The sequence below is a fragment of the Rousettus aegyptiacus genome, unplaced genomic scaffold (assembly GCF_014176215.1).
Source record: "Rousettus aegyptiacus isolate mRouAeg1 unplaced genomic scaffold, mRouAeg1.p scaffold_m13_p_7, whole genome shotgun sequence".
Lineage (NCBI taxonomy): Eukaryota > Metazoa > Chordata > Mammalia > Chiroptera > Pteropodidae > Rousettus > Rousettus aegyptiacus.
The window spans coordinates 22197230-22210535 of NW_023416310.1; the positions used below are offsets into that span (position 1 = coordinate 22197230).

Here is a 13306-nt window from a genome sequence, read left to right on the forward strand (position 1 = left end):
ATGGAAGAAAATAAGTATTTATTGACTACTGAGCATGTGTCAGGCACTGAGTTAGGCCCCTTTGTAAGACAGGAGTGAATTTAATCCTTTCAGGACCTCCAAAAATTATTGTACTCATTTCTCTGAAGAGAAAACTGAAATATAAAGAAGCAAGATAGCTTACTCCACATCTCACAGCTAATACGGAGCCAAATAGAATCTGCTCCATGTCCGTCTGTCTCAAGTTCCTGATCTTCCTGTGGCACATCCTGCCTCTCTGTGACAAGCTTCCCTTGGGGCCTTACAAAGAAAAGAAAAATACTTTGGCTGGTTGTTGAGTCCCCACTCCTGGCCTTCTAGCCTTATGCGATAGTCGTGGGAAAGGAATGAGGGAAAACGTCGAAACCTCAAATTTTAACTAATATTATCCTTTTATTAATGTCATTTTTAGATTTATAGTATTAATCCATTTGTAATTTATTTTTGAGAAAAATGTGACTTGAAGGTCTGGCTTTACTCTTGTCTTAATGGATGCCCATATATACCAGTACAATGTTTTTAAAGCATCCTTTTCCCACTAAATCGAAAATGACCCTATCATTCATTTTGTTTCTATTTTTTTGGGGTGTACCCCTGACTCTTCTTCTTTCTACCAGTCTATTCAAGCACCAACTCCCTACTGTCTAAATTTCGTAGGTTTGTTTTAAGTTTTACTTCCTGGTAAAGCAAGTCACCTTTCTTAATTCCTCCCAGACATTTATTCTTCTGTAGGAACATTAACATCTTTTCATCTATTCCCTGCCACTCACCCAAAATAAGCACTTTTGTTACAATTAAATTTTATTAAATATGTATGTTATATAGAATATTAATGAGAATTGACATTGTAAATTAAATATTATGTTGCACAAGCATAGCATGTATCGCCATTTATTCAATCTGGCCTTCTGTCCCTTAATATAATTTTATAGTTTATATATATATATATATATATATATATATATATATATATCTTCTACCCCTCTCATTAGATTTATTCCAAAGTATTTTGTAGTTTTTGTGTATGTTAAGAATGGGATTTTTTTTTATTTCTAACTGGATACACTCCTTTAGAGAAAAGTTATTGACTTTTTTGTTTATCATATTCAGTCACCTTATTAAATTCTTCTCTTCATTTTAGTAGTTTTTTAAAGTCGCTAAATTCTGAATATTTATATTTCCACAAAAAAAAATAATTTGTTTTTTCTCTAACATTTTACATATTGTATAATCCTACATTATTTGAAACTTCCAAAACAGTATTAAATACCAGTTATAATAGTCAACGATATTTGTTCCTGGTTTTCAAGTCGTTTCACTATTTCATTGTTCGATATAGTCATTATCATGTTTAAAAAGGTTTATTCTGTCTGTCCCTAATTTACATGGAGTTTTTATTAGTAACTGTTGCTATATTATATCAAAAGCCTTTTACCATCTGCTGTTATAATAATATAGTTTCTTCACTTTTAATCTAATATAGGAAATTTTTCTGTAAGTTTACAAATCTTAAACTACCTTTACATAACTGAAACAAACATGTATTCATTTCCTTTCCTCCTTTTTATAACTTTCTGTTGGATTTTGCTTACCAATTTTTGTTTAATGTTTTAGCTTCCATATTCGTAAGGGAAATTGTCTAGTTTTCTTTTATTTCTATCTTTATCAAGTTTTGATATTAATATTACTTAGGTGCTTTTCCACCTTTTTTCTATAGCTTACCATAGTTCAAATAATAACCTGCCATAGTTTCATGGATGCCGGCATGAAACTCCTAGATCAGAGACAAAAGACAGTTCATTTTTCACAACAAAAGCAGCAGTGAGAGATAAGAATTTTTGTGCCAATATCCTAAGCTTCGAATCCCACAAGGCAACGTGAACAGGACCAGATGTCACCTGCATGTTTAGTGGTTGGATTACACAAGAGAAATCTCAAGTAAAGGAACCTGATTGTTTTATAATTATGGTCATTAAGCATTCCTGCTCTTTGCTCCAGAGCGAGACACACTATCTCCTAAGGTTGAAACAAACCTGCCCTTTACTATGAAGGAAACCACTATCTCTGTCTTCCACAGTCATTTACTATATAAACATCCTCGAAAAGAGTTCAGAAGAAGGAACAGTCAGTAGTTCACTCACAGGTGTACAAAAAAGATGAAGGACTCATGGAGAATTATTTCCCAACAATGGATGAATGAAGCAAAAAAAGTCAAAATATTAGTAGTTGTTAATTCTTAGTCAATGGATACAGGAGCCATTACATTATTTCCTTTTTCTATATTTTTTAAGCATCTGCCTCCTCACCCCTTATAAAAAGAGAGAAAAAGAAACAAGAGCTGTCTAGTAATAAAATGGCTGCCTCAAGATTTGGTGAGTGCTCCAACCAGATGTGAGTGAGTTCCCTTTCGAGACATTATAGAATTCCTGAATCGGTTGGTGGAGCTAAGTAGGGTCCTTCTAATTCAAAGATCTACAATGTTGGATTGCAAGTGTGAAGGCATTTCAAAGTTCCTTAGCTATTTCTATCCATTACCTCTGCATTTTAATATATTAATAGGTAGACCAGGGACAGATTCTCTCTCACATACACACACACACACTTCCCAAACAACTCATGGCTAAGATTATGCATGTTTCTTAATCTCTTTGGTCTTTTTTTCATAAGGCCGATGGGAAAACGGTTACTTATGCGCTGAAAGCATTGGTATATGAAGAATGTCATGGGCACCGGACGGTCAATGGTGAGCAAATAAACATGACCCCCTTCCACAGAACTTACTATCTAATGGGGAAGACAAATAATTCAACAAAATAATGAGATGTGATGTGCTCTCAGATTCACTAGAAATTGACTTAGTCTCCTCCCCTTCCACATCTACTAAACCGCTAACTCTCTAGGAAGCCGTAGCCAGAGAGAGCCGATGCCATTTTCCTATGTTTGTCCCACAGAGAACAATAGAACAGGAGGGCTGGGGGGGAAAACATAGATTAACAAAAAAGCCAACAAAATACTGGTTGGCAAAATCTGTCTACTCAGGTAACTCTCTTCTCTCTAGTTCAGATTTTCCTTTTCATAAGAAATTCCAATACTAGTTTTATATTTCAAATGGCTACTTATTGCTTTAAAGCACCCAGAAAACCTAAAATAGCATTAAAAAGTCCCACATCAGAATATTCTCTTGAGGTCTTTGTCCAAAATGCAACACCCCACATCCCTGGTCCTTTCCTGTCCCCTGTATGTCTGATGCCATTTCTCATGGCCTGAACAGTATGTCACATACACACACACGACATTTGCTTTCTCAACATTTCTAAAATTTTTTCTTATTTATTCTGAAAGGCTGAGGATGTAGACAGGCTACTATTGCTGAAGTAGGAACAAGATTAGCAAATGAGCCTCATGGTCGGTCTCTTTTACCTATTCTCTTAGCAACGATAAAAACTCAGCTACAGTTTAATTTAAGCAAACATCTAAATGAAATTAAAAATTTATAGAGAATATTAAATTAATATTAAATCCATTGAATAGTCTCTATTCGAAAGCAAAATGTGAGAGAGAGTAGAATTCCTTTACTTAACAAGCTTCCTTCACTATTCCAGAAAAATTTGGCTTTTTCACAGATCCTATAGCAGGAGCACCTAAAACTGGATAAGAAATGAAGAAAATGCAAAATGAATTTCTAGTTCCCTTCTGAAGCTGAACTGAATGATAATTTTAATCCGCTGCATTTGAAATGCTAGGCTGTCACAAATGATTTTGAAAGATGGACTTCATCTGCCCCCTGCTGTATTCTAGGTAAATGACAAGACTTCCTAATTAAGTCTCAGGAGAGACTTGGCCCAGACTAACATCCCTTTCTAGATGCACAGGCTATGTCCAAATAGATGGTGCCTGTGGTTTACTACTGCATCCCAGAAGGTAGCACAGTTGGAATACATCAGGTACTCACTGTATATGTGCCAAATGAGTTACCATGCAGGTAAGGAAGGTGTGCTCATATACTGTTGTGTAGGCATAATAATACCAAAAGCATACAGCCCAAGAAAGAAAACAATGTAAAATTTTGTAATTCTCCGTTAAGTGTTTGAAATAAATCAGTGGAAATTGGACGTGCCTGACATCCTCTAATAATTCCACTGGGCTAAAAGATATAACAAAATTGGAATATCTAGACCGATGTCTAAAAATAGATCCTCTGTTACTGCCAAGAAATGAATCTTTGAGAGTTGAGGATCTAAAAGCCATGAGGGGTAAATATATATATAATTGTCTCCAAGATGGCAGAACTAGTTGAGAGATCATAAAGTTCTTTATGTCTGTCATCTTTCATCCCTTTCTCCTGAGACCCCTGCTGCTACCAGCCCTTCAGTGATTATCTGTATATCTCTTAAGGATTAATGAATGCAAGGATAGGAAAGATATGCATTGTCTTTAGCTGAGGTGGATTCATTTACTGAATATGAAAGAAATCACACTGGGGTAGAGATTTCTACATATGACAGATGTACCTATGCACCTACCCTGGAGAAGCTTAGGCTTCAATAAGGAGTCAACAAGTATTAAGTGCCAATGGATAAGATACAACAAGTGTGCAGGAGAGAAATGTTCCCACCAGGGGAATCTTTTTACCAGTTGAGACTGACAGTCTCTTGAAACACAATTCAACAAGCAAATGAAACGATTTTAGTGGAGGAAAATGATCCTGGGTGATAAGAAAAAATAGAACTGGTGCCACATGAGACAGGCAGAAAGGAATGCTAGGAATTATAAATTGCCTGTTTAATGCTGAAAGCCTCAGAGGGCTGGAGCAATCCTTGGAGAAGTAGAGGGCTACCACGAGTTCAAATCCCTCAGGAATAAATATTTTGTTCGCTCTACCAGGTAAAGCCAGACAAAGTTGTGGCTGAGGGCAAAAGGAACATGGAATGGGTAAATATCCCATTCACCTATTATTATTTTAAGGCCTCATTTTTCTCCTTCTTTAGTGAGTTATGTGCATAACTCATTTCTCCAATTATTCTCTATAGCCTGTGTTGATTCCTTGTACAATTTATCCATAGTTTACAGAGTATGAAGGTGGTACTATGTTTAAATTAACATGAGTATCACACCGAAATCCTGAATTTACATCTGACTGTGATAACTTGAAATCTTGGGCTTCCCTTTTTTGAGGAGAGAGTAGCATATTTGGTATAAAAGATAGTCACATTGTGTTAGGCAGATTGGAGGTTTAAGGATGGAAGAAGGATGTGTGTCGATGTTGGGGAGCCAGAGGGTAAACTGATGCGAACAATCCCCTACCCCAGATCTTTCAAACACTCTCTCCTCACTATTAATTCCTCAAGTATAAATGCTGCCTCCCTCATACAGAATAACTTTTTTAAAGGAAATTGAAATTGTGAATACAACAAGTGTATTAAATTTTACCCATGAGATATACATACAAGACTTTGTTTTGGAAGTGAATTTACCAAGAAAATGGTAAAGGTCCCCGTGGCTCTTTTTCTGGGCTGGAAGTAGCAAAGGCAGCTTGGTTATGAAGTCAGTGGTGACGGAGGCTGGAGTACTACAGCTGCTATAGCAGATCCCACTTATCCACAGAGGATACCTTCCAAGACCTCTAGTGGAGGCCTGAAACCAGATAGTACCAAACCATATATATACTGTTTTTTCCTATACATACATACCCATGATAAAGCTTAATTTATAAATTAGGCACAGTAAGAGATTAACAATAATAACTAATAATAAAATAGAACTATAACAATGCACACTGTAATAAAAATAATGTGGTCTCTCTCTCAAAGTATCTTATTGTACGGTGTTCACCTTTGTTGTGATGATGTGAGATGACAAAAGGCTTATGTGATGAGATGAAGTGAGGTGAATGGATAGGCATTGTGATGTGGCCCTAGGCTACTACTGACTTGACAATACATCAGAAGGATCATCTGCTTTAGGTGATCCTGGATCATTAAGTTATGATGACACCAATGGTTGAATGCTGGGAGCAGACTGTCGATGGTTGGGGAAATTGAATATTTTTGGACTGCAGTTGACCCAGGTATCTGAAACCGCAGAAAACGAAACTGAGGATAAGGGGGGACTACTGCCCTTTCTTGGTCTGTCCAAATGCATTTTTTTTTTTTTTTTTTTTTTTGTCTTCACCTTGCAAAACTCTGCCAGGGCAGGAAGCAAGATTGAAGCAGAAAGTTACTGAGCCAATAGCATGTTTCCTTGGTTCCTACATCTATCATTACAACTATATGAAGAATGAAAAGCTATTCCGAAATGCAATTTTGTTTGTGGTGGGAAGAAAGGAAGGGTACAAAGAGGGTTCTTTCATTTGATACTAAAAATGCCCTGTTAAAATCTAGAGCGACTTAATCTAGATGTGCAATTCTGAAATGATTAAAAGGTAAATGGATCACTTAATTTTTGAGGAAATCAGTGATGTCTAGAGTTTGTGCCACACAACGGGTATGAATAAGAAGTGCAAATTCTTATAGTGGATTGTCAGGGACTTTGGCTATCGTATGAAAATATTTACAAGACAGCTGGGGAAATGTAGATACTTTCTTGCTATTTAATATTAGTGATATTTTATTCTTTTAAAAGTCATGGGTATTGTGATTGCTAAAAAGAAGAGTCCTAATGTTTCAGAGATACATACTGAGGTATTTATAAATGAAATGATATAATACCTGAGATTTCCTTCAAAATAACTGAGTCGGGGTGGGGAGAGAGGAGTCGGAGTGTATAGATGAAACCAGATTGACTATGTGCTAATAATTACTTGTTGGGTGATGGGTACACAGCAGTTCACTATAGTGTTATTTGAAAATCTTTGATGTTTGAAAATCTTTAAACATCCCATTAAAGACTTTTTCAATAAGTATTCATTTGATCTACGCCTGGCACTACACTTCCTCAATCAAGAAAAACACAGTCCGTATGTCCAAATATGCACCAACAGTACGAACAACCCAGAGATGAAATCTTGATGTTTATTCAACATTACGGCTGTTTGCAGACACCTGAGTCAACTTCCATAGGAAATGCCACTGGAGGCAAATCAATGGAAGGTGGCCCGAGTTCTGCCTTCTTAATTTCTTTCTCTTCCCTCAAGCTCCTGCTTCACCCATTCTTCTTCCTGCTCAACCTATATTGTTCTTGAAAGATGTTAAAATTTTAATGTATGGACAGTATCTTTCTAAACATCAGAGGGTAGCTGCCAAATATTTAAGTATAGTTGACATAACACTGTTCTTTCCAATATTAATTTTAATCACTTCTCAAGGCCCCTCCAAGTTTGTGACATGGGGATGTTTACATGACTGTTCACTGTGGTAGAGATATGCAATTACTTCATCCAGTAGCCGTGACAAACAACTTAAATATGTTTAAAAGGAGTGTTTACAGTTTGACAATTCAGGTAATAATAGTGTGTTCTGACTCTACCAAGCACCAGGAGCTAGAAACATGATGGTGAACAGAGCATTCTTGCCCTTTAAAAGCTAACATACTAATACAGGAAGACACATAATTGTACATAAACAAATATTAGGACTGGATGCAAAAAATAGGGTAATACAATAGAGCCACTGGAGTAGCTGCTTTAATTAGATTGGTCAGGAGAGGTCTATCTGAGGAGGTTAACATTCGAGATGAGATCTGAGTAAGAAAGAAGATCTGGTGAAAGAATGTTCCTGGCAGAACTGAGTGAGCCGAGAAGATAGGCTGTGTGTTTAAAGAAAGGGTCAGTGTGGCTGGAGCACAGTGAATGAGAGAAAAGGAAGATGAGATCATAGAGATATGCAAGGGCCAGCTTCTCATCAACCATGGTAAAGAATCTGAGTTTTATTCCAGTAGCAAGGGAAAATCACTGACGAATTTGAAGCATCGAAGAAAGACGTATGCTCTGATTTACTCTTCAGAGTTAAGAGCATACTGGCCACTTTGGCGGGGAAACAGGAGGGTAAGCAGACCAGTTTGGTCTGCTGAGAGGTCATGGTGTGGTAGCAGGCAGCTAGTGAGCAGTCAGATTCCGGATATTTTCTGAAAGAGAGCCAGTGGGCTTACAAATGGGTTGAATATGAGCATAAGAGAAAAAGAAGAATCAAAAATAATGTCTAGATTTTTGACTGAGACAAAGAAAACTGGTGAGTGTACTGAACAGGGGCTGGGTGAGAATCAGTAGTTCTGCTCTGGTAAAAATCTGAAATGTACATATAAATGGAAATATTGCACAGATACAGAAGTCTGGGTGGGAGATATAAATGTACTAGTCATCAGTGTAAAAATGTTTATGGATCATCCAACAAAGGACACTGAGGAGAGACCAGTGATGTTAAAAAAAAAAAAAAAAAAGGTGGTATGGTCAGCTCTATCAAATGCTGCTGAGTACCGATATCAGATTTGTGGTAATGCAATTTATGGTATTTTAGTCAAACGAGGTATTTACCTCTGAGGTGTACAATCAAAGAGACAAGAAAAATTTCACTTCCTGCTTCATAGAATGTTCTCTGTGTAATAATATGGGTGATTCTCACCTTCTTTCAGTATTAATCTTTTCTCCAGCTTTTAGTGTTTTCCAGAATGCAGCCAAGACAGAACCATCAACTGGAGTTAGGCACATTACTCAGATATCTGTGTCTGAAACTCCATCCAATTTAAACCCCTAGAGGTGTGCAGCAGAGCCCTGGGTTTGAAGCCCAAGATACCTGTGACACTCTTTTAGGGTTTCCTACCCATCTCATAGGACTGTTGTATGAAAAGTGCTAACATATGCGGAAGTGCTTTATTGAGCTATGCAAAGGCTGTGGTCCTCTCTCTTAAGCCTTTATATATACAACTTTAGGGACTTCTGACCTACTCTACTGCTAGCTTTGGCTCTGAAGAGCTACAAAAGTCACAAACCTACAAGAACGTAATAGGAGTCTGTACTGTACTCAAGTATGTCAAAGGTAGATAAATTTCTCAGCCTACGTGCCAGCAAATTGCAAATCTGAAGGAGAAATCCCAGAATCTCATCTTAAATTTAGGAAGAAAAGTGGCAATTCTCTGTCCTGCTTGGAAAGGCCCTAACTTAGCTTTGTTTGCCCAGGAGATAGCTGGATGATTCCTCAAAGTTCTCTACGACAGAGGCTCCAGGCTGAATCCAAATAAGATAGCCATGTGATTAGCAAACGCTGGCCAAGGGAAGAGCCACCAGAGGCACAGCTGCTGGCTCTCCAAGGTGATTTTCATCATCACCCCACAACTATGACACAAATGGAAAAGCATTTAAGTCACAGATCAACTCTGGTCACAGCACTGCAATTCAGGCCACGAAAAACTGCTGAAACCTAAAAGTGTGCAAGAGGCACAAGCAACAAAGGCTTGCAGACAAGCAGCTAGTGTAAAAAGCCAATATCCTAAAAGACTAAGCAACTGCTTAGAAACTTTCCAAAAGGCCATTTCGAATATTTATATGGTCTACCACCAATGGCAACATCACAGTTTTCTGAAATTTTATGGTATATTTGTAATAGGTTCTTAACCCAATTAAAACTAAATCTTTTTTTAAAATTCCATAGTGATGAAACAATGTACACTAAGACCAACAGCACTTATACCTCCTGCAAGGGTGAGGTCCCTAACCTGACCAATTCTGGAAGTAAAAAAACTAAAGCTGGCCCAGCTCGGAGTTCTCTGAAAATATAACCCATAAAAGTGAAATACAGTGATTCAATTCTATGAAAATATTTTCACTGAAGCAGAGATGACTATCTTCATGAGAAATACGTAAAGCATGCTCAACGGCAGGATCACAAATGACTGCCCCTTCCACAAAAGTAAATTTAATTAGGAAGGTCAATTATTTGTCCTCGAGTATTTTTCTAAAATCCTCCCTTGTTAAAAAACTGTTACCACAGAAAATATACTAACAACAAAGATATTCAGTCAACAGTTTTGAGTTGTCTTTAATCCCTTTTATTGTTGCTTCTTGCTCAACAAGGCTCAGAATCTGCCAGGTGAAACCTAAGTGCTTCCTTGGATCCTTTAGAGAAGTCTATATTCTTTGGAGAAAAATACATCCTTTCCAACAAGAAATACTAAGAAATCCAATGGTCTAGATTTCGCAACTCTTAGGAAAAAAAAAAAAAAAAGGTAAGCTATATGTCTTTCAGAATTGCTATTATACAACAAACTTTTTATTTTTTCATTCGTAAAAACAGTCCACAGCATTCATAAAACAGGGTGGTAGAAGAAATAAAGAGACACTTTCAAGTGGATTTTTTATGTTTAAGAACAGTTGAGTTGGTAGCAATTTAATACAGATGGAAACAAGTACAGTCCATATAAAAACAGGAGTTGAAGGGGGGGAGAAGGGAGATATCAACCAAAGTAAATTTAGAGCTTTCAGGCATGCAACTCAACATCTGAATTTTCTTCACTTAAAAACCAAACTAGTGCTTTAATAGGTGTTCATAAAGGCTACAAAAGTATTGCAAAAATGTCAGCCTTACATATACCACACAAAAAGAAAAAAATATAGCCCCAGCTACACCTAGGCTAATCACAAGTTTTCCCTCACAAAGAGAGACACAGAGAAATAACTTTTTACAAGCTTAGCTCCAAGGTACAATACCTTAGAGCTCTCACTTGGGAGTGTCCTGCTCATGCTCTTTTCAGTATAAACAAATATGATTTATGTAATGGAATACATACTTGAAGAATTCCTTAAAAAAGAATCACGAGTTTCATTTTATATATACAACAAATTTTTAATTATGTACTGAAAATAAATTACAGGAAATAACTTTAAAATGCAACAGAGGACAGTCACGATAAACATTCCCATTGAATTCCCGGGGGGTAGGGGTGAGATTGCAGTGCTCAAGATAAATATCACAAATATATCAAAAACTTCAAATTGTCTATGCATTCACACACTGACATGAGCCACAAACGTTCCTTCACAGAGACTGTACTTATTAGCCTACCACAGAACCAGATTTTGCCATAAACTACAAAACTTTTCATACAAAATTGTTATTTATATATTTATAATTCATATACATGCCCTATCTGTGATTTTAGAAAATAAAAGCTACGCAACTGTACAGACACTCTTAACTCATAGCTGTAGGCAATATTTTTGGATGGAATTTTTCCCCCAATAAAATTAATGGCATATTTTATGTACATGAAGGCTAAACTGTATAAATGACAGTTCAGTTTCCCAGATATGCATCTCCTTTTAGGGCAGGTTTATAAATTTAAAAAGGCAAGACAAATGTACACCTCAGAATCACTTTCTCAGCTACAAGAGTTGTCATGTAATTTCTGTGAAGTTTCTGATACATGCGTTTTATGTAATACTGGTACTGAAGGCAGTAAAGCAATATATACTTTTAATGTAGTGGCTCAATAAAGGCTTCAATGTCATTCCAATCTGATTCTTTATACAGTGATTCATAACTTCTCTAAAAATTAAAATTTCAACGGGATACTGTGTTAGACTCTAAATAGATTTCTTAAAATATTTCCCTGAAATATCCTTTTACATAAGACAAATTTTACTAACATTAGATTAAGTAAAAAGAAAAACAAAGAATTAAACATGGCACAAATGTGCATGATAAACTAATGCTCCTCAGCCAATCTCCATGCCTTAGGAGCCATGAACAGAATGTTTAAAACCAACAAACAATTTTCACACTCTGTGGCAGCCATCTGTGAAGCCAGTTATACTAAACTACTTCTACAGTTGATTGTAAACTTTGGTTTATTTTTATTTGAGTTCTCATTGTACAGCAAGCATGAAAAAAAGGGAGAGTGAAGTCCATGAGGAGATGAACTGTCAGTCTGTCTTTAATCGGGCATGATGAGACACCTGGTCAGTCAGGCCTGCTTTGATAGAGTTTGTTACAGACTGCCTTATGTTTTCCTCCATCAAATTATCACCCAGGGGCTTCAATACCTGTGGTATGAGAAATGTGCAAAACAAATAAAAACATGAGGTAAAAAAAGAGTTACATATAAAAATAGATATAAAAATTCAATCCAAAGCAATGAAGAAAATAACCAGGAATGTGGGAAATAAAAAGATGCTTCTCCCAAAAAGTTATGATGCTACAAATAATGCAGTTAGACAATTTTTATAATGCAACAAAAATCACTTTCCTCTTATTCAAACCATTTACAATTCCTATGAGATGGATGTGCAATTCCATACCCTATATGCAGCATCAAATCTGGTATGTACACAGCATTTATGCAGACCGGCCCAGACGGTCCTGCTTATTGTCCTACATGTATAAGTGTGAACACTTCAGATAGAGAAAAAAGCTTAAAATACTGTCTAATTTTTCTTCTTGTTATTGTTGGATGACAGTCTCTGTCGCTGTGCTGATGAAAGAGCACGATGAACCATTCGACGTCTAGTAACTTCAAACAGTTTGGAAAACACCTAAAACATGGAGTGATTTGTTAGGAGAATGACTCAAGAGTGCCTTGAAGTTAAAGAGTTTAAGACTATAAGAATTTGAGACTTTGTAGGTTCCTCACCTTCCTGGGACTCCTCTGAAGCAAAAGAAAAGAGAAATGCAAAAAAATTTAGACAAGATATGTTGACACAGATCTTCTCTGACTAGTGAGCACCTGACTTCAACTATACTGAAAATAATTTCACATGCTTTATATTCTTCCAGCTAATTGTTTTGTAATAATGACATCTCTAAAATCCTAGAATCAATGCTGTACAGATGACTGGTTTTCAAATGAAAACACTGTACAATTACTGAAATTCATGTTGCAAAAAATTAGTAATGATCCAAAATTTTAAAGTAGATATTTTTTTTAAAAAGTGAGTTTGTGACAGCTTTTAATCCATCTTCTATTAGAAGATACCAAAGGAATATGAAGAGGTTTTTGAGATAAAAATTTAAATTTTACAAATATCCAAGCACAAGCTTGCAAATCAGATCTGAATAAATAAGAGCATTTCTATAAAGAATAGAAACGAAATCCAAATATATATAGTGGGTCACTCTATAAAGTAATAATGATGTTATTACAAGAAAAGTTAACATCCAATTAACTTTCTTCAAAAAATGACTTCATCAGTCTTTGAATTTAAAGCCCAAACATTGGACCTGCATAGTCTAGATATTCAAATAAGCCCAATTCTTCACTAGCCCAGAAATGGTATCTGAAAATGTCTATTATACTGTCCACCAGTAATAACTGTAGCTTTCACTCTGGTCCTTGACATGATGCTCAAGTTGTTCATGGTGAT

General features: G+C 36.2%; 1 protein-coding gene across 6 annotated transcripts in view; it reads right to left on the bottom strand.

Annotated features, from left to right (window-relative positions):
• Positions 1-10764: 10764 nt before the first annotated feature.
• ATL2 (atlastin GTPase 2) overlaps positions 10765-13306 on the bottom strand; it is a 43138-nt gene continuing 40596 nt past the window's right edge. For 3 of the 6 annotated variants that reach the window (XM_016162523.2, XM_036224381.1, XM_016162526.2), the window contains 2 exons: positions 12577-12591; positions 10765-12478 (listed from right to left, as the gene is read on the bottom strand). In XM_016162523.2, the coding sequence (XP_016018009.1) occupies positions 12371-12478; positions 12577-12591 (123 nt within the window). In that variant the 3' untranslated portion in view covers positions 10765-12370. The remainder of the gene's footprint in view (positions 12479-12576; positions 12592-13306) is intronic. The other 3 variants (XM_016162524.2, XM_036224382.1, XM_016162525.2) reach the window with 2 other exon arrangements.